The 19,953-nt window shown below is 35.7% G+C and overlaps 2 protein-coding genes across 7 annotated transcripts in view; one reads left to right on the plus strand and one right to left on the minus strand.

Moving 5' to 3' along the window:
• Positions 1-922: 922 nt before the first annotated feature.
• Positions 923-3,475, plus strand: LOC306875250 (interferon-induced protein 44-like; the record flags this gene model as incomplete). The annotated part of the gene is made up of 2 exons (XM_079425731.1): positions 923-1,189; positions 1,266-3,475. The coding sequence occupies 2 exons, from the start codon at positions 923-925 to the stop codon at positions 1,446-1,448; spliced, it is 450 nt and encodes a 149-aa protein (XP_079281857.1). The 3' UTR covers positions 1,449-3,475.
• A 40-nt stretch (positions 3,476-3,515) lies between these two features.
• LOC306875309 (rab GTPase-activating protein 1-like) overlaps positions 3,516-19,953 on the minus strand; it is a 105,440-nt gene continuing 89,002 nt past the window's right edge. The window contains exons 1-8 of one of the 6 annotated variants that reach the window (XR_013784726.1): positions 12,170-12,428; positions 10,751-10,861; positions 10,574-10,678; positions 10,403-10,486; positions 7,674-7,745; positions 7,390-7,587; positions 4,800-5,056; positions 3,516-4,154 (exon numbers count right to left, since the gene is read on the minus strand). Coding sequence is in view for 5 of the 6 variants with exons in the window: in XM_079425781.1 (XP_079281907.1) it covers positions 4,922-5,056; positions 7,390-7,587; positions 7,674-7,745; positions 10,403-10,486; positions 10,574-10,678; positions 10,751-10,861; positions 12,921-13,013; positions 16,492-17,109 (1,416 nt within the window). In the remaining variant the exon portion in view is untranslated. Of the gene's footprint in view, positions 5,057-7,389; positions 7,588-7,673; positions 7,746-10,402; positions 10,487-10,573; positions 10,679-10,750; positions 10,862-12,169; positions 12,838-12,920; positions 13,014-16,491; positions 17,297-19,953 lie in introns of those variants that run through there. The other 5 variants (XM_079425781.1, XM_079425778.1, XM_079425782.1 and 2 more) reach the window with 5 other exon arrangements.

Below are 19,953 nucleotides of genomic sequence, written 5' to 3' on the forward strand. Positions count from 1 at the left end.
GTTGTACTGTCTTCCTTACTGTGTTTATTGTCCTTAGAGACTTCACAACACCGTAAGAGCTAGAACAGATGAATAAACAATATTGGGAATTGTAATGAATTCATAAAAATAAAACACACAATCGACCTTATAGCATCAAAATGATGAAATACTAACATTCACCCTAAACAACATAAAATTACTTGTAAATAAAACAAACACATGAAACAGGTGTAGAGACACGATACGCTAGATATAGGCTATATACGTGTATATAAAGTGCGTAAATGTTCTTGACTACCTTGTTCTCCTTTCCAACCAGGTGCCAAACAACAAAGTCAAAAACAAAAACAACTCACGAGTATATCGTGCGCATTTTAAACTGCGTTAGCCCAGGGCCCCGCTAAGGCTTAACGCGGCACTGAGCCTACAACCCTTCAGGCTACATCTTTGGTGGATACACTAGTGTGGATTATACTCGAAGTGGGCAGTACATTATAGATAGGGCAGCTTTCCTGTTCAGCTTTCAAGGCAAGATCCCTGTGTGTATCAAAATTAACAGTGGACATTATGCACGTTATGATGATGCTGGAGGGCCCAACTTTGATCAACAGCTGTACTTTTGCTACAACAACCAACAAATTGTGTTAAATCACAGAGGGAATGCATTCATTGTTAATACGGCATGTATGGGAACTACACTTAGCTGACTGAATATGAAGTGAAGCAGAGTAAATCAGTCTTCAGAAAATGATTCACTTATATATATACTTAGATTATATATAATCTAATATACATTGTATTCATATTAATGGAGGAATGTTCTGTGGACAGCTAAGTATGTTTCAACTCAAATAGTGTTTTCCTTCTCCACTGTTGCTGATTTCATAGGATGATCTCACACAATTGTTGTCCACTATGTCGTAGTCGAAGAGCACAGCTCATGGGATTGATCAGGAACCATAAACCCCTAAAGACATCTGTGAGTCGGATCAGAATCCTGATGATCGGTCCTGTAGGTGCTGGAAAATCCAGTTTCTTCAACTCCATCTTCATGGGCTTCATGACCAGCAATGTAAAATGTTGCATATTGGTACACAATCTGGTAGGCATTCCACAGATCGTCTTGATGACCAAAGTAGATGAAGCATGTCCTCTGCTGGAGAAGGACCTTCAAAGCCTCTATGTCAGCTCCTACATCAAGTCAAAGGTGAGATGCGGTCCATGATCAGATGGTCTGTTGCTACAGGACTCAGAGTGAGTGAGGTGTTGTTTTGTGTCTGCAGGTGCAGGAGGTGAGCTCTCGGTTGGGTGTACCGGTGTCTTGTGTGTTACCGGTGAAGAACTACAGTCAGGAGCTGGAGCTGGAGCTCAACTGTGACGTCCTGCTTCTCACCGCTCTACAGCAGATGCTCAACTTCGCAGACGACTACCTGGATGATGCCGATCACGTGGAGGGCAACATATAAAGTGCTACTGTATGTATGTATATTTATATAGTGCACAGCATAAATGAGTACAACCCCTCTGAATAAATATAAAAGATGCATTTTCTTAATGATCACTAATATAATTCATGGAAAGATGGTACAATTGAAATGTATTAAACATATACTTAATAAAAACAACAAAATATATGCCAATATTTTCTGTTAGATAAGTAAATTAGCCAATTTTGTTTAAATTAATTATTGCAGAAATGAGTACACCCTAGATTTAATTCAGCTAATGTATAATATGCTAGTACTTAGTATGTCCTCCAGAATATTAAGTGTACTGCTCTGACCCTTCTTGGCACTGACTATACAAGTTCATGACAAATTTTCACATCTGTCCTGTTTTAACTCCTGGAGGATGACCTCCTTGAATGCTCTGGAATCCCCCACAGCTGCTCAAGAGTGTTAAGATTGAGTGAAATACATGTCCACTGAAGGATTTTCACCTTGGGAGAATAAATATCTTCATTGTCATGCTGAAAAAATGCCCAATAATGCAGGAAATGAGGGGAGGGTAGCATCTTCTGTTTCAAGTTTTTGTATTACATCACGCAATAGTGTGTGAATTCATGACAGTATTGATAAAGCACAACTCCCTCACACCTTCAGCACTCATTCATCCCTATGTAAAATCTGTAGGGATACTACCACTGAACGTCACTGTGGGTACCAAGCACTTCTCACTGTATTCCTCCTCTAGCAACTCCAGATCATTTTGGATGCTTTTGGATCCGAAATGATTGACTTGATCTCTTGAGACCAGAGTATGGATTCCCAGAAGTCTCTATTTTGTAAATATGGGCCTTGGAAGAGGTTAAATGAGTTTATTTTGCTTTGGCTACAGTAGGTAATTCTAGTGGTGACAACAACCATGCATGTCACTTCTGCAGGCTGCGTCATACTCTGTGAGATAAAGCGTCACTTTTTTCATAGCTTTTTCCAGCTCTGGGACACTTGCATGCTATTTCTTCTGCTCTAGCAAAAAATCAATTATCACTGATTATTTCAGGAGCCTTTCCATTGTTTTTGAATGTCAGTGCTACTTCTGCTATATTTTCACACTTAAAACAATAATTTGGCATTCCTCTTGTACCATTGTCCTGTTTTATGCTAAGAAATAAGTTAACTGGCAATTCTCTCCCAAGTGGTTCCACACACTGAGGGGGTGTACTCATTTATGCCGTGCACTGTATATATGTATACATAGGAGATTTGTGTTATGCATGGTTTGAGTTGAGACTAGAATGTAGTAGAAAATATGTAGGCCTAAAATATGGATATGGTCAATAAAGTAATTTGATGTTAATTTATAACAATAATAGTCACTTCTGTTAGTTACTGTATTTATTGCGTCAATAATTAAGCAAATAAACAGTTTTAACATGTAATGACAGTTTTAGTAAAAAAACTATTTCTGGGGTGACAAGACCACCAGGAAACCAGGTTTATACTGAAACCGTTCACATGCACTGTTAACTGTCTGCTAATAGCTATTACACATTTGACTGATTGAGGTACTGGACTACGTTTGAAGTGCTTGTGATTTTAAGATGATTTGTGAGTAAAGCGAGCTGAACTCATACAATTTTAGTGAATATGGACATTTTACAAATAGTTCGTAGGAAAAGAGAAGTTAATGTATTCACATTCTTTACGTTACCACGCTCGCCTGACCTGAGGTATGTGTTCAAGTATCGTGATATCTTTAACGAGTATTCTATTATTTAAAGTTTATATAAAATAACGGTATTCAATTTTGTTTACACAAAAATAACTGTATTCTGAACGCATGTCTACATTCATTCACTTTTACGGAGTAAAGTCAAATTTGAAGTGGAGTTGCATCGTCTCGGGCGACCCGAGTTCGAGTCCCGGTTTGAAGACCCCTTTCTCTCTACCCTTGTACTGTCCTATAAAATAAAGTCAGTCAGTCCAAAATATAATTTAAAAAAAATAAATACAAGCAGAAAGGTAAGTGAATCCAAGCTGTTAATAACAGAACTACCAAAACAACAAAGAAATAATATACAGGTCAACAGATTAATTACATTACTGTTTATTGAAACAACGAAAGGCGTGAATCAAATGAATCAGACTATGAACCAGATATTTACTGTCAGATAGTTATTAGACAGACGACATCAGCAGGCTGGAACAATGAACCGACAATAAACCTGACGCACAGAAGCAATGACTTCTGTCCTGTAGATTACGATATATATAAAAACACCTGTAACCATCCGTAGAAACCCACAGGACAGCACTATTAATGCATATTAAACTGACATCTCTTTCTTAATTTGTATAATTAGTTTGGCATCTTTAAATCACAGTTTCAAAAAAAAAAATCTCTCTTTACATCAGTGTAAATAAAGCATGTTCACAATATGGCGACTTGTTAGTGTGAATAAGAGCCATGCGGATTATTTCACTCCCCTTTCTGAAATACAACACAAAGGGAAGTTATTAATACGGACATTCTAACAAATAGCAGAAGAAAAAAATTAAACGCAGATTGACTCCATATGGCTTTGAAGTCACACTGATCTCAACGATACATCTGTGCGACCTGGTTTACTTCTTTCCTTAAAAAATAAAACAAGAACAAAAAAAAGAAGAGACATCTTGACACGTTCTTGATTTCTGCATGGCATCGGTCACCCAATCGCTCATGTATACCTGTTAAATAACAAAATAAGCAGTATGTGTGACTTGGCAGGTCAATATTGTGTGGCCACAATGTCAAGGTCTGCGTCGCCTGATAAATCACATGATCTGCTCACAGCGAAACGGATCACCAAACAGTCTACAGCAATTTAAAACTGCAAAAATGGACGGAGGGAATGTCATGTGATACATGGTCAATTTGTCTGTGCTTTTCAGTATTTGTCATTTATAAAGAGCACATTCATATTCAAAATCGTAAAAAATAATGCAACACTTCTTTCAGAACTGTACAAGATTAAAGTAAAAATCAACATTTAGTTATACACATTTATATGACAAAACGGTTACATTTATTATTTATACATGGAAAAACAAAACATTTTTTTGCTTTTTAATTGTTAACAGAATGCAGCATTCCCTCTGAGAAAAAAAAACAACCTTTAAATTGAAAGCTAAAGGTCAAAGTTTATGTACTTGCATGCTAGAACTGACTTTACTAACAAAAAAAATCCATCGCAGAAGTGGATAACTGGATGAATATGGGTAAATGTATTAATTATCACTGTAGTACTGTCACTGTCCAGTAGGTGGCATCACAAGCTAAGGGAATCATAACAGACAGTTAAATGCAAGTGGAAGTCTTTCATTAGTCCATACCAGGGAATACTGCATTGCCATGTTGTGTTGCTAGTAGTGTTTATTAGAGCTTGTTTTCTACTCCGATTGGCCAAGTGGAAGGGTCACGCTCCTCTACCCTTTGGTTAAGCCCTTGGCGAGTCCTACTGGCCCTCTTTGGGTGAGGAGGGTGACTGGTTACTGCCTGAATTCTTGAGGGAGCCCAGTGTTTTACTAAACCAGGAGTTTTTGGCAGCTTGGACCTCAGTCATCAAAACACCCCTCTGATGCTCCAGCTCCTGGTGCAGTACATGAAGAAACAACATTAAAGTAACTGTGACACAGCTGTAAACTGCTTATTATTACAATACATCACTCGTTTGTTTGCCAAAATTGTTTGGTAAGATACTACAAGTAGGTCATTTACAAAAATAAAGTCAAAAGTTTGAGAATAAAGTCTTAACAGCACAAAATTAAAATAGTAGTACTTGGAAAATGTAATGCTTCGGAAAAGTCAAAATGATTAAAGTCAAAATTATAAGAAAAAAATCATAAATTTGACTTAAAGTCTAATTAAAATCATTACAAGAATGAAATCTTAGCATTACCAGATTAAAATTAAGCAAAAAGTAAACAAATTATGAATAAAGCAAAATTATGTGGACAAAGTCAAAACACGAGATTTAAGTCAAAATTCAAAAATTCAGAAACTGATAAAACAAACATGAACAGTCATAACCTATCGAGATTTAAATCAAAATTGCATAAAGTCAAAATTATGGGATTAAAGCAAAAATACATGAACAAAGTTACAGCATTCCGAGAATTAATTTAAAATGACAATTTCATGAACATTTTGAGATTTAAGTCAGAATTATGTCAGGGGTAGACAATAAGGGAAATTTGCGAGGGCCAGTGTCTTTTGAACAACATGAATAACATTTTTTTTTTTTTAAGGTAGGTTTAGTGCAAAGTGCAGCAAAACTGTGCAAAAACATGAAACAAGTGCAAATAAACCTATTGCATAGGATTCATCACTCCAGTAAAGCCAATTCTTGCTGAAATTTCCTTGTTGTAACGGAGAGCGCAGCTGATGGTTGCTTAGCAACGACAGACGCCTCCGCGCTTTGGAAAAAAAGAGAAAGCGGCGCGCCTAGCGTTTTCCACGAGTTTTTAGTTTTTCCAAAGCGCTCGGTTGCGCTCCGGAGGCGTCTGTCGTTGCTAAGCAACCATCAGCTGCGCTCTCCATTACAACAAGGAAATTTCAGCAATGGATTTCCAACACCGAAAAACACTTGCTGTAACTCTGTTACAAGATTTATTTACTAAGAAAAGTAAAAAACGCCGCAGTGTTTGGGTGCACCCCATACTTCAAAAACGCTGCTGAGGTTTCAAAGTAACGGAAAAGGTGAGGAAGCTGATTGGTTGGTTCTTGTCACATGACCCGCGGTGCGCTTGCGGCATTCTGAAAAGTTGAGAAAAAACGAAAAAACGAGCACGTCGCACCGCGACCGCGTCGCTTCCATTATGAGCGCGCATACCGCGCGTCTCCATTTGAAATAACGAACTTGAGCGCGCAAAAGACGCGATATGTGAGCGGCCCCTAAGGCTGTCGGGATCACGTAACGTGTTAGCGGTGGTTACCGAGACGATTTAACAGAAATCAAAACACAGAACCACAGGTAATTAATGTGAAATTACACTTTTTTTAATCGAGGCTTTATTTTTACTGGCCCCACCGGGCTAGTGGTTGGAGCGATCTGGTGGCCCTGACGGTTTTAAAAGTACGTCCGGGCCACCGGGCCAATTATATTGTCGACCCCAGTATGTTAATCTAGTTGTAGCATGAGTTTAATATTGAGTAAAGTAAACATTTTGCGATTAAAGCAGATGTGAACGTAACACTGAGATTTCAGTTAAAATTACACGAATAAAGTCAAAATTATGTGAACAAAGTCATAACATTCTGAGATGTAAGTCAAAATTACATAATTAAAGTTGTAACATTAGGACATTAAAGGCAATTATCCAAATAAAGTCAAATTTTTAGATCAGTGCAGAAATACATGAATAAAGTAACATTACAAGATTCAAGTAAAAATTATTAGAATAGCCCAAAGAATGAGACTAAAATTAATAAAGTCGTAACACCGCAAGATTACAGGAGTACTTTTGCTAAATCAAATTTTTTTTTGTTTAAATCAAAATTTCGAGTATAGTCACAGAATTATAAAACTGGAATATTCTGAGAAGTCATAAAGAACTCAGTGTAAACAAAATGTTACAAATAGTTACAACTATTCTCATAATGTTATGATTGTATTCTTATAATGTTAATGTGGCACTAAAATGTACTGTAGTAGGATACAAACCATCTATAAAACACTGATTTAAAATATGTTCATTGTAAACTAATATCAGTCAGTGTTAAGAGCAAATTACTAGTAGCTAGACACAAATTTCCATTTAACACTGACCAAACTATAAGCTTAAAAAGCACAGCATATACTAGTAAATGTAAACTTTCACAAATGGTTGTTGGTTTCGACCTGCTGCTGATAAGTTGATAATTAGCTGAGTAGCATCTGTAAATCTCCAGCACTATGGTATTTTATATGCCGTGACGTCTGACCTGGATCTTGCACTTGGCTTCCACCAGCTGGAGTTTGGTTTGCGCCAGCTCCAGTTCTAGCTCTCTGAGCTGAGCCTTCAGCGAGTCCTTCTCCTCGTCCAGGTCCGTGTCCCGGTTGTCCTGACTCACCGCCGGGATCTGCAGGGGTCCGTCTTTGCTGAACACTTCCCTACAGCGCTCACATGCCATCACTTTAGCCTGGAGGAACAACAACAACAACATATGCTGATCGTCACTGCTCAACGTGCCATATAAAAGCATGCATAGATAGATTATTTACTCACTTTAACTATATCCAGTTCCTCTTTTGTGGACGCCTGCTGTTTCTCAAGCCTCGTACTTAACTGGGAACATATCTAATGCAAACAGAAAATTAAATTTCAGATCTCATTATACTCTATTCATCACAATAAATAATCAAAAAAGGTACAAGACTGAAGCAGTGTTACATTAATATCAGTGAGATATTATTATAAATTTTATTAGTTTAAATTAGTTTTGTATATTTTTATTTAGTTTTAGTCATTTTGTTGTTTTTGTTATTTCTTTTTTGTGATGTATGAAGCCCCGCGCATAACATGCTGGGAAAAAGAACTAGGAAATCGTGCTCACAATGTACTAATTCGTTTCCTCGGTTTACTAAATCCTTCTCACGATTTACTAATTCGTTCCCTTGTTTTTTACGATTTACTAATTCGTTCCCTCAGTTTACTAAATCCTCATGATTTACTAATTCGTTCCCTTGTTTTTTACAATTTACTAATTCGTTCCCTTGTTTTACGATTTACTAATTCGTTCCCTCAGTTTACTAAATCCTCACGGTTTACTAATTTGTTCCCTTGTTTTACGATTTACTAATTCGTTCCCTCAGTTTACTAAATCCTCACGGTTTACTAATTTGTTCCCTTGTTTTACGATTTACTAATTCGTTCCCTCAGTTTACTAAATCCTCACGGTTTACTAATTCGTTCCCTTGTTTTACGATTTACTAATTCGTTCCCTCAGTTTACTAAATCCTCACGGTTTACTAATTTGTTCCCTTGTTTTACGATTTACTAATTCGTTCCCTCAGTTTACTAAATCCTCACGGTTTACTAATTCGTTCCCTTGTTTTACGATTTACTAATTCGTTCCCTCAGTTTACTAAATCCTCACGGTTTACTAATTTGTTCCCTTGTTTTACGATTTACTAATTCGTTCCCTCAGTTTACTAAATCCTCACGGTTTACTAATTTGTTCCCTTGTTTTACGATTTACCAATTCGTTCCCTCAGTTTACTAAATCCTCACGATTTACTAATTTGTTCCCTTGTTTTACGATTTACCAATTCGTTCCCTCAGTTTACTAAATCCTCACGGTTTACTAATTTGTTCCCTTGTTTTACGATTTACCAATTCGTTCCCTCAGTTTACTAAATCCTCACGATTTTACTAATCCATTCCTTTGTTTTACGATTTAGTAATTCATTCCCTCAGTTTACTAAATCCTCAGGATTTACTAATTCGTTCCCTTGTTTTTTTACGATTTACTAATTCGTTCCCTTGTTTTACGATTTACTAATTCGTTCCCTCAGTTTACTAAATCCTCACGGTTTACTAATTTGTTCCCTTGTTTTACGATTTACTAATTCGTTCCCTCGGTTTACTAAATCGTGTGCACAACTTACAAATTCATTCACTTGGTTTACAATTTACTAATTTGTTCCCTCTGCTTATTAAGTCGTGCTCTTGATTTACTAATTCGTTCCCTCGGTTTACTTAATCCTTCTCACGATTTACTAATTCGTTCCCTTGTTTTACTAAATCATGCTCATGATTTACTAATTCATTCCCTTGTTTTACAATTTACTAATTTGTTTTCTCGGTTTACTAACTTGTGCACGATTTACTAATTCATTCCCTTGGTTTACGATGTACCAATTCTTTCCCTCAGTTTACTAAAATGCATGCACCATTTACTAATTAGCTTCCTTGGTTTACAATTTTTTAATTATTTTCCTCCGTTTATTAAATCGTGTGCACGATTTACTAATCTGTTCCATCGTTTTAAGTAAATTGTGCGCCTGAAATAATTTGTATTACTTCTTGTCTGCATTCTCATAAAGCGATGTAGATGTCTCTCACCTAAAATGATTCCATGCAACGCTGTAAGGCTTTTGAGAATGTCTCTATAACTCATTCACAACTCAAAAATAACACAATTTACTTTTTTCCCCCCTCTGCACGTCATGTGCGGAGCACCACAGTAATATGTTCGCATAGTATAAAATTTTTATTTCAGTTTCATTAAATTTATTTTAGAACACCGTTAAACTAAATGAAAATGAAAAATGTTTATTTTGGAAATTAGCTGAAATAAAATAAGTTTTTAAAAATATTTTTTTATTTTATTTTATCAAAAATACAAAAATAAAACAAGTAAATAAAATAGCAAAAAAAAAAGAAAAAAGATAAGATTAAAGCTAAATTATCTAAAACCAGATAACATTGAGATTTAAGTCAAAATTATGTGAATAAATTTGTAACATCACAGGTTAGTCAAAATCACAAGAATAAATTCATAACATTATGGGATAAATCAAAATTATCTGAAGTCATAACATTACAAGATTATAGTAGTAATATTTTGGTCATAAATTCAAAATCAGAGAACTACGATAAAGTTACTTTATTTCAAGTAACTTTTTATTGTTTTATTTTTAGTTAACTATACACTGAAATGGCGTAGAAAAAAAAAAAATCACTCAAAAATTGCAAATACAATTCACACATAATTACTAACAGCAATACACTGAATTAAACAAAATTAGAAAAACTGAAATAGTATTTTATTGTAAAACATACTCCAATAATCTCTGTTTTATTTACAACTTTGGAAAAAGTTAACTTTACTTCACTATTAAAGTAAAGTTAGAAAGATAGTACAGGGTAATATCCCTGTCCTGAAGTGAACATGTGGGGTGAATTTTGAGGATTACGAGACTTATAGATTTATGCAGGATACTCAGACATACCTGTTTATACTCTGCTATGATGGCTGTGGTCTTCTTGATCTCTAATTCGGCTTTCTCCAGCTCTCTTCTGAACACTTCCTTCAGCTGAAAAGAAAAAACGTTATTGTACATATCCATAGCAGTGAAATTTATTTGAGTGTCAGAGACATTTTGAGTCCTCAGTCCTCGTACCTGTGCCGTCTCCTCCTCTTGCCTTCTCTTCTCCTCCTCGGTCTCCACCAGGCGTTGTTTAGTGTTGAGCAGTTCTTTGTTTAAAACATCAGCTTTGTCCTCAGCCTGAAAATGCCAACGCTTATTAACACAAAAGATTTAAACAGACGCTGCAAGTGTTAACTAATGTAGAAATACCTGGTCCAGGTCGTTCCTCAGTGCTATCTTGCTGGTCACCAGTTCATGGGCGAGATCATCGTTCTCCTGCTCCAGACGCATACTGGCCTCCTGCAACCGCCGGTTCTCTCTCTGCAGGGACACATAGACAGTTCATTTATGACCTTATGGTGGGGACGTTGTGCAGATTTACAGACGGAGACTGAAAAGACTGCAAGGCTAGCTTTGCACAAGATGCAGACTCAAATTACCCAAGCACTCACGTGTAAGCATAACAAATGTCTGGATGATTGTGTAAACTGCACCATTTTGCAACAAATAAAAATAAATGCAACAAACTAAAATGTCAAAATGTAAAAAAAAAAAAAAAAATCTTTCATTAAATGTTTGAATATTTTTGACAGTTTACATTGTCACTTACACTGTGTACCAACCAGGTGTGATTTTTTTTGTGTGTGTGTGTCAGCACTGAGAGCATTAAAAGAAATTAATAGCAAATAGAGAAATAAAAAGAAATATTTTTTTTTTTAAATAGCAATAAAAATAAATAAAAAAAAATTATATAGCAAATAGAGAATGCTAATAATAGTAAATGAAAATATAAAATTGTAAAAAGATTGTTAGAATAATAAAAACTACAGATAGGTAATAAGTTAAATTAATAGCAATTAAAGAAAGATAACGGTTAAAATGACAACAGTAATAAAAATAGACTAACTAATATTACAATAAATTATAAATAAAGATAATAGTAAAATGTTTATAACAAAAAAGATAATAATAATAATAATAATAATACAGATAAAATAAGGAAATAATTACAAAAATAATAGTCACAATAATATATAAAATGGTAAATTAACTCGCATGCTGTCTGACACCTGCAGAATTGGTCAGAAATGGGATGACATCATGCATGTTTGTAAATTAAATATTCAAAAAAAAAAAAATTGTTTTTGTTATTACATAAAAAAAACTACATTCCCCACAATTCAGAATTTACCAGACAGCCCCCTCCAGCCTTAAATAAAAGCAAGAAGCACCAAAAAAGCTGCACATTTACAAAAAAAAAAAATGACACTATAGGCAATTAGGAGCCGTATGTACAAACACTTCGAGACCATATGCTGATCTAAGACCAGTATTTCACATCCAGTCTTGAGAAACAACACTAAACGACCGCAGTGTGACTGCGTTGTCTGATAAGAGAGTAGCCGCTGTCACAGGGAGTCTCCCACCGCCTCACATGACACACATTTCCTTATCAGGAAGAGGAAAGCTGTCATCTGACTTCCATTTACACACACATACACACAACATCGCTGGTTAGGTTGTGCACAGCAGTCAATGTAACATGGAAAGGCTTGATCATTTCAACTCGAACACACACATGCAGGCAGAGGTTAGTAGCCGATGAGCGCTGGTGGGCTGAAGGCTTACCTGCAGCGTAGACCCAACCACAGTCAACAAAACACCCACTAGAACAAGAACCGCAGAGGCCTTCCCCATCCAGCAGCAACCGACAAATACAACACCGCCTGTCCATGCTCCACCCCCGCCACAGCTCATTGGTTAAATGGGTGAGTGAGGGAATCTCATTGGTTAGTCAGTTGAGTGAGGGAGAGAGTAAACAGGAAGTGACAGCAAGGAAACCTCTGAATAATGGAGCTTACTTTAATAGTATGGTTAGCTTTTCAACATTGCACGATGCTTTGTATTTCCATTCAAATGTCAAAGATTGTTTGGGATTACACATTTTATTTGTTTTCATATGAACAACATAAACCTAAAAATATAAAAACTATAATACATTCAATAGATGCGGTCCATTTAAATAAAAACATATCAGTTATTGTAAACATGAGACTCAAATATGCTAACACTTTTTGCAATTTTTAAATAAGAATTGAAAAATAAACAAGGCACTTAAAAATTAAAAACAAAAGTATCACTTTTCCTTCTCAAAAAGCTGAAAAAATAAATTAAATTATCTGTCTAAAATAACAGGTGTACAAATCAAGCATCTACAATGTGAGCGAGCGTTTGGCTCTTTCCCTGTGCTGTACAGAGTCTGTGGTTTCCAGTGCGGCCCGTTACACAGTCCTGAACTGAGACAGAGTGAGATGAAGATGAATGTAGGAGGTGAGGATGAGGATCAGAGGAGGTAGAGATTAAACAGTCTATGCCGTACCTGATATCGGTCTATAGGGTCTTCCTGCTGCAGCTGACTCTCTCTCAGAGACTGATACTCCTTCTCAAATTTCTTCAGCTTCTTTGTTGGCACCTGAGGAAATCAGAAAATCAGAGAATTTTTCATCAGGTTTGAAAAAATGCACACCAGTATAACAAAAATGTATAGTCATTATGCTTCAAAAACACTGTTAAATAAATAACAAAAAGTATAAAAAAATCTAAAGCAGCCCCTCCTCAAAACACCAAGAGCAAATATTTTAATTTTTTTTTTTTTTCCCAAAGTAAATTGAACATTTCATTCTGATATTATACACAAAATTATCCATTACATATCATAAATGTTAAAAATTATGAAAATGTATAATTAGCAAAAAATGTTAAATGTATTAAAACGTATATTTAATGAGCAGTTATATACAAAATAATTATTTATATTACATTGTTATTTACAAATATACATTTTTGAACATAAAATTGTATAAAAATGGAATTACATTATTAGTATCAAATAGTATAAAATGTTAAAATGTATTAAGATTTATATTTAATGAACAGTTAGAACATTACAACATGATATTACAATTATAATTTGTAAAAATAAAAAAAATGTATACTACTATACAAAATAATAATTTATATTACAATTATATTCCAATGTTACAAATATACATTTTAAAATATGAATATAAAATTATATAAAAATAGATTTATTATATAGTATAAAAATATACTAAATAATAATGTAATATAATGTATTAGAAGACTATTCACTATTAAAGTAAAGTAAAAGGTACAAATCATATATTATTTATGTCTATCAATAGGGTAGATCACATCAAAAAAAGTGGTTACACTATTTCGATAGTTCACTTTAGACATTCTACTAACTATAAGTAACTTTTTAACTACATGTCAACTACATGTCAACTAATTCTCATTAAGTTGCAACTACATGTCTACTAACTCTCAGAGTATACTGTTAGGGTAGGTTTAGAGTTAGTAGAATAAGTTGACATATACTTGCAAAGTTTCTCATAGTCAGTATATTGTATGTTGTGGGCCCATCAAAATAAAGTGTTAGAGGATATTAAGCAGACAGTCTACTAATACTCTAATGACTGCTAGTTGACATGCAGTTGCAAAGTTACTTACTGTTAGTAGAATGTCTAAAGTGGACTATCGAAATAAAGTGTTACCAAAAAAGTAAAAAAAAAAAAAATCAACATTAAGATCCATGCAAATACTATACTGTAACATTACACTATAACTAATTTATTATGTTTATTTGAATGTAATTATTTAATAATAAAAAAAAAAAATGTAATGCTAAAAAAAAAAAAATACAAAAACACAGTTTTCCACATATTTGGTAAGATAAGCAACAAACAACACTGTGCAGCACAGCCGGAGTGGAGTCTCTGAGGGTGGAGCGTGCACAGTGAAGCCGGTCCTGAGGGGATCTCTTCATCCGGCTTTACTGCAGGAGACTTTGTTCATTACAGTCTTCAGTCAGCAGGTCTGGGATCAGTCCTCATACAGCCTTTCATAATTTGCTTCTTCATTTGAATTTGAAATTGCTCACACACAAAGCAGAAATATTTATTCCCAACCAACACAACGTTTTGAAGTAAAACAAACAGCCGTTTGGGGTTTCAACACAACATGCTTGCGAAAAGTGAAGCGTATCAGTGTTCTCACTTGAGAAAGTCATTTCATGTTTCAAAAAGACCTTATCTCTAACTGTATCAGGTCTTCTGAACAGCAGCTCATTGTTTCATTCAGTGTGCTTGACCTCTGACCTCAGGATGAGGGTCATCGGAGCGAGAAACTGTTACACCACTTGTGTTCTCTCTGAAGTCTCAATGGCACTGGAGGCTTGTTTTTGCAGAAGCGGTTGTAACGATGACAAGGCAAAAGGCTTGTGCTTGGTTTCTTCCACTTTGAAGAAAAAGGTGGATATGATATAACGTTAGTTTTTCTCAAAAGAAACAGTAAAATGCTCATGAAGTGACTCTCAGAGGAGTTCTTGAGATTGTTCATGTACTCATATATTGAGGCGGCAGAGGCTGAAAACACTGAGAAAGCACGCTTCAGTTTTAAACGAAACTGTGCTTCTGCCCCATTCATTCACACAGAGCCACGCAGAACATGCAGCATTCATATTTAAATAGTATATTTGCAGTTTGATATTCACAGACACTAGTCCATATTGCGTTTTGAATTAGCTGTACTGACCAACTTTTGATTTATTCATCCAAAATTTGGCAAATTCCGTAACATTCCTCGTTATACAGTAAATTCCATTTTAATGACCTGATTCCATCCGCATTTTTGAAAGTTTAAAATGCGCCAACGTTTAATACTTAAGGACAGACTTAAGGCCCGTTCACACCAAGGATGATAACTATAAAGATAACGATATTAGCTTCCACACCAGTGAAGGATATTGTCTGTTTATTTTAAGTTTAAATTCTGAAGCTCATTACAGCAGGATGGATTCTGATTGGATGTCAATGTTTTTATCGTTCATCAACCGGAAAAAAAATCCTTCTGAAAGTGATTCCAACGATATTGTTTCTCTGTGCCTTTATCGTTATAGCTGTGGTGTGAACTCTGCTATTCTTTAATATTGAGAACGATTTTTAGAACTAGATCTTTTTCGTGATCTTTATAGTTATCTTCCTTGGTGTGAACGGGCCTTTAGAGATTCTTTACACAAAAAAGGAGTAGTAAAACCGAACAAGCATCAGTCTGTTAATCTGACAGTCAGAGGCGCAGACAAGAGGCAAGGCATCATTAGATGAAGAGATGTTAAACGAACGCTTAGTCCGGATGTGCTGTGTAGCCACAGACCACAAAATGACATGTTGAAATGGCACAACCGACATGGCAGTCAAGCTCTCAGCACAACGTTCATTTGGTTTAACACTCATATGCACACGGAAAGTTCATTCGGTAGGTTTCGCCTCAACAAACGTGGTTGGTGTAAATGGCGTTTTTGTATAAACACAAAACACCTACAACAGGTATGAATGAGTAGCTGATCTTTCCATTCACATTGACATTAACAGCACACGGTGTTTCCTACAAACGCGAATATACACAAACTGAAACATCACAATATCAGAAGTATGAGTGATTAAAAAATTGCCACAAAACTATTTTACCCAAAGTTCTTGTTACAAAGGCAAAGTTTAATTTTGATTCATCGGATTTGTTAAACCAGTGCGTTTGAATATTCAGGTCACTAGGTTCATCTGAGTATTCAAAACATCTACTTGAGGGGGAAAAAAAAGAGTCATAACATGCAAAATTGCATTAGGTTGACAACCAATCGCTTGCTCCTGAACACCATGTTCATCACACACACACACAGTATTTTCAGCTCCAAGTTGGCATTCCTTGGAAAAAGGACATAATGGGGGAAATTGTACAGCCTTGTAATTTCATTACAGGATATTTCTCACAGCCCCTAGATAGTATCAAATGAACAAGCTCTGAGGAAAAAGGCTAGACCATGTTTTTGTCAATTCCTGAAGGCAAAAACAGCCGTTTGTCTTGAGACTTACCACCAGTTTAGGTTTGGAGTCAGCCACCAGACTGGCGAAGAAATCCTCCTCGTTGATTTGATTGGTAACATGAGCGTTGTAAGCCACCGTTATCGACACTTCCTGCATCATCTTGGCAAAGTTTCTGCGAGGAGCACTGAGCGAGACAGGTGAACATCGAGAAACGAGGGAGGGAGGGAGGGAGGGAGGAGGAGAGAGCTGACAAGTCTGCCAAGACCGGGACCAGTAGACAAGTTTCTTTACGGATGAGAGCCGGCCCCTTGAGGTGGGAAATAAATGCAGGGGGGAAGGGCCATAGAGGAACGCACTCTCTCTCTCTCTGGTTTTGTCTTCCAAGGATCGTGTATCCTGCTCAGATCCACCAAAGAGACAAAGCTCTGTGAATTGCGAAGTTGTGACGGCTCTTATCGCCACAGTCTCATGGGTTGCGGTGGTTACCGCTGGAAATATGAAGAGCGAGACAAGCGGAAAAGGTTGAAGAGGCAGGGGAAATTTGGGTTTGTCAGACAAACCACAACGGGGGTCTTCTAACTCCCCTGGTGGCTCTCGCTTTATCTTCTCATCAAGCCTCCCAAGAGAAATGAAGCCTTGGTTTAATAAGTATCTGAACGCAAACATCAGGACTCAGGATGGTCGGAGTTCTCCAAAGCTGTTTCCACTCTCAAAGCATGTCTCCTTTCGATTAAGTGCTCTTTCAATATCAAGAGGATGTGAAATTTGCAATTCATCTCGTAATCCGCCGAGGGGGAAGTTTGTACGGCTTGTGCTTTCGACGCAAGCAGGTGCCTGTGAATTCCATCACCCTGTAAGCTTATTACCCAGCGACTTGATCCTCTTTAAATTCACCATTTCAAAGAGACACATGTGATTGGAAACGGCTGGGATCACGGGTGGCAGAAGTAATCTGTGCACAGCTTCACGGTCTCTCTGTGTGTGTGTGGCGTCTGGTATCCAGGTCTGATATGGAGATATGGCAACAAGGCTTCCTGTCCTTGCTACATAGTCTCCTCCCTCCCAGCCGTCTCATAAAACACATCCACTTGACATCCCAAAGGCAGAATCTTCTAGAAACCAGCAAGACTGGAGACGGTGAGGATAAAAATATCACTTTTGAGGTTGAATGGCAGTCTAAACGTCTTTATTCGCCCACTCCAGCGCTCGTTTTGGATGAAATACCTCATTGATCTGCTCTCCTGCCCGTCTTTCCCTTTTGTTTGCAGGAGATAAAGAGGAAAGTGTGACTAAGTACACACATGTACACGGCCAACAATGAGGCGTGGTCAACACAGATGCTGGGAGCAATGACAGTGCAGAACTCATTTACGTGGGCAAAACGCCACTTGGCATGATGTCGAGAAAATCCAGTTGCAAAATCAGAAGGATCAGACGGTTTGTGCTTATTGTCAAAAAAGAGACGTGGATCAAGGGTGCATGGAGGTGGGTGTGGACTATAGGGAGTTGAAAGTGCCGTACAATGGAAAAGCTCTTACAGGGATAATGATCTTACAGACACATGATTCTGGCGTAAAACTGCTCTCTTTTTGTGGACTTGATGAATGCACCTGTTATATCACCTCACTCAGGTGCTGGTTTCCCACAGAAAGCTTCTTCCGCTCTGGTTTCTAATTTATCTTTTGCTGGGTCCTAAATTCTGACAAATGCATGGTTCTCTGTCCAGTCTCAGTGAACAGACAACATAGCATCGAGTGCATGAGATACTTTTACACTTAAAGCAAAAAAAAAAAAGTGTTTGGCCATACTACATACGGTACATACATAAAAAAGGTTATGTTTATGATACCAGCATATTTTGCCTCGAAACTGTAATAACTGGTTATGTGTCCAGATGTTTAACTCGTTCTCTGCCACTGACATAATTATCTGGCTTTTTGCGTTTTCACTGGTGTATAGTAGGAGATGATATTACACATCTTCTGAAAGACTATTGAAAGTCTGGATCAAAATGCAGCGAAAAAGAAGCAGAAACAAGTGACAGCATATATAAGCAGAGGCATATGTAAAATAACACGATCATCAAGCATGAAACAGCATATAAATCAAAACTGATAGGACCTTGTAAGCTTTGGATGTGTTGATGGAGTGATCTACATCCGTTTTGATCATCATTCAGATGTAGACTTTAACAAAAACTGGATTTTCTTAGCTTTTTGTTCAAAATGTTGTTGTTGTTTTTTTTATATAAAACTTACCCAACATTTTAGTGTTGCCAAAAAAATAATAATATTTGAATCTCGAATAAAGTTGATTTTTTTGTTGTTGTTTAAAAGCAGGAGCTCTGTTATTTGTTTTGGCATATTGCATATTCAGATATTCATACAAAATGTATTCTGAAGGCCATTAAACTTTTGTGAAAATGATAAAAAAATGCTGTCTGTTGCTGGCCAAATTTTTTTTAAATAAACAACAAATAAATAAAAATGCTGGTGGGGAAAGAATTAACCTTATTTTTATTTTTATTACTCTAATTATTATTATTATTTTTAAAAGTAATGAATGAATATATATTTACACTTGATGAATATATATACACTTGTATGTATATGTATATGTATGTATATGTATGTGTGTATATATATATATATATATATATATATATATATATATATGTGTGTGTGTGTGTGTGTGTGTGTGTGTGTATATATACACACACACTTGTATGTATATGTATGCATGTATGTATATATATATATATATATATATATATATATATATATATATATATATATATATATATATATATATATATATACACACACACACACACACACACACACACACTTGTATGTATATGTATAGACATATACATATATATATATATGTGTATATATATATATATATATATATATATATATATATATACACATATATATATGTGTATATATATATATATATATATATATATATATATATATATACACATATATATATGTGTATATATATATATATATATATATATATATATATATATATATATATATATATTATACACACATATACACAAACACATCTATATATATACATATATACACATATATATATCTATATACATATATATACACATATACATACATATATATATACATATATATATACATATACATATATATATGTATTATAAAAATAATATAAAAGTATATATAAAAATTCACACAGTATCCACTATGCATAGACACAGACAATAGAGGTACATACTAGCCATATCCAAGAAAATATCCCTTTAGTAACACTGTTTGGACACAACATTCTCAATGTCGCAATTAATTGTAGCATACAAACAGTCTTCCCTAGTTAAACAGTGTGTTATACAATTACTGCGTTACTGAAGCACAGCAGTGAGTGACTGGGGCACAGGAAATCCTGCTGTTAGTGACAGCGAGACTGCATTTACAACAAGGAGGAGAAAGAGAAGTAGGAAGGAGGAGATGAAGACAGTATCATCTC

Source organism: Barbus barbus (assembly GCF_936440315.1).
Source record: "Barbus barbus genome assembly, chromosome: 9".
Lineage (NCBI taxonomy): Eukaryota > Metazoa > Chordata > Actinopteri > Cypriniformes > Cyprinidae > Barbus > Barbus barbus.